We start from the raw sequence: 1,363 nt of genomic DNA on the forward strand, positions 1-1,363 counted from the left end.
GCACCTTTATGCACATTCTGCGTTACTTCTTTCAATTGCCATTCCGCCGAGATATTTCTATAGTAAGCGTCGTACACCTCTACTGAGGTGATCCCATCTATTTAAGCTTGTTTCGAGACATTGTAAAAGTGTCCAGCATGGCTTCTTAACCGTAGAAACACAATAACGGCGGACGGCGAATTTTCGCACAGTACAGCGACGACGTCAGCAACTTTCACCCAAAAATTTCGCTCAGTAAAACACAACTACGACGACAATGAAATCGGCTGCTTATGACAAGGTTGAATTAAATTTTTTTATTAATTTTTAACAAAAACTAATACAGTATTTTTCAATTTCGTTTTAAAAACTTGAGAATATGTAGCATATGGTCACAATGGATCGTATTTTGCCGCTGTCGCCAGCGACGAAAATAGAAATAAGCCTATCGTCGCGAACAGTCGTCGGGCGAACTTCATCGTTCGCTTTGGTTGTGCGCGTTCTCATATACGTCAGTGTGTTTTAATTTTTACGGCGAACATTCGCGGCGTAAAATTCGCCGAATTCAAAATTCGTACTCTACTCAAAAAACTTAAAGGGGGCTTTAGAAAAAGGTAATAAAAGCTAAATTTAGAGGCTATCTGATCCATATGCCGCCCTAATTGAATATTTTTTTTTGAGTCCGTGGACAAAAAAAAAAAACAAATTCGAAAAATATTTTTTTTTTCGTGTTATCTGTCAGAATTACATGAGAACCGTAGCTCCTAGAAATTTTTAGACAATAAATCTGAAAACTAGAGCAGCATTAAAAATGCTTTTTTTAAGTCTCAATACGACCGTTTTCCACCGAAATACAGCCAGTCAAAAATCACCGAAAAATTTGAATTACAACTCGTGAACCCCCATATTTTTTTTAAACGCCAACGTAGACCGCCATCGAGTCTCTCCTGAGGTTTCACCTGGACCACTTTGGCAATCATCGATCTAGAGGGACCTAGAGGAAATAACCTTGTTTNTTCTTTTATGTATGTATATGTAATGGCATTTTTCTCATTATTTGCAGACCAAAATGGAAGGCAAAACAGTCATTATCACAGGCGCCAACAGTGGCATAGGCAAGGAGACAGCTCGCGAATTGGCCAAACGGGGAGCGCGCATCATCATGGCCTGCCGCAATCTGGAGACAGCCAATGCTGCTAAAGGTACGACATAGTTATATGTCATTGAAATCGTAATCGCTTATACATACATACTTATTACCTACTCTTTTTTCCAGAGGAAATCGGCAAAGAGACGGGCAACAACAAATTGATTGTGAAGAAACTAGATCTGGGGTCACAGAAGTCGGTGCGGGAATTCGCTGCCGATATCGTAAAAAATGAAC

General features: G+C 39.6%; 1 protein-coding gene across 1 annotated transcript; it reads left to right on the forward strand.

Annotated features, from left to right (window-relative positions):
- Positions 1 to 1,038: 1,038 nt before the first annotated feature.
- Positions 1,039 to 1,350, forward strand: LOC108356960 (retinol dehydrogenase 11-like; the record flags this gene model as incomplete). Its single annotated transcript, XM_017608057.1, has 2 exons — positions 1,039 to 1,181; positions 1,256 to 1,350. Coding segments are annotated over exons 1-2 (228 nt in total), but the record flags the coding sequence as incomplete, so codon positions are not given.
- Positions 1,351 to 1,363: the final 13 nt, after the last annotated feature.

This window comes from Rhagoletis zephyria, unplaced genomic scaffold (genome assembly GCF_001687245.7).
Source record: "Rhagoletis zephyria isolate East Lansing unplaced genomic scaffold, Rhagoletis_zephyria_1.1 Rzeph_scaffold_68174, whole genome shotgun sequence".
NCBI lineage: Eukaryota > Metazoa > Arthropoda > Insecta > Diptera > Tephritidae > Rhagoletis > Rhagoletis zephyria.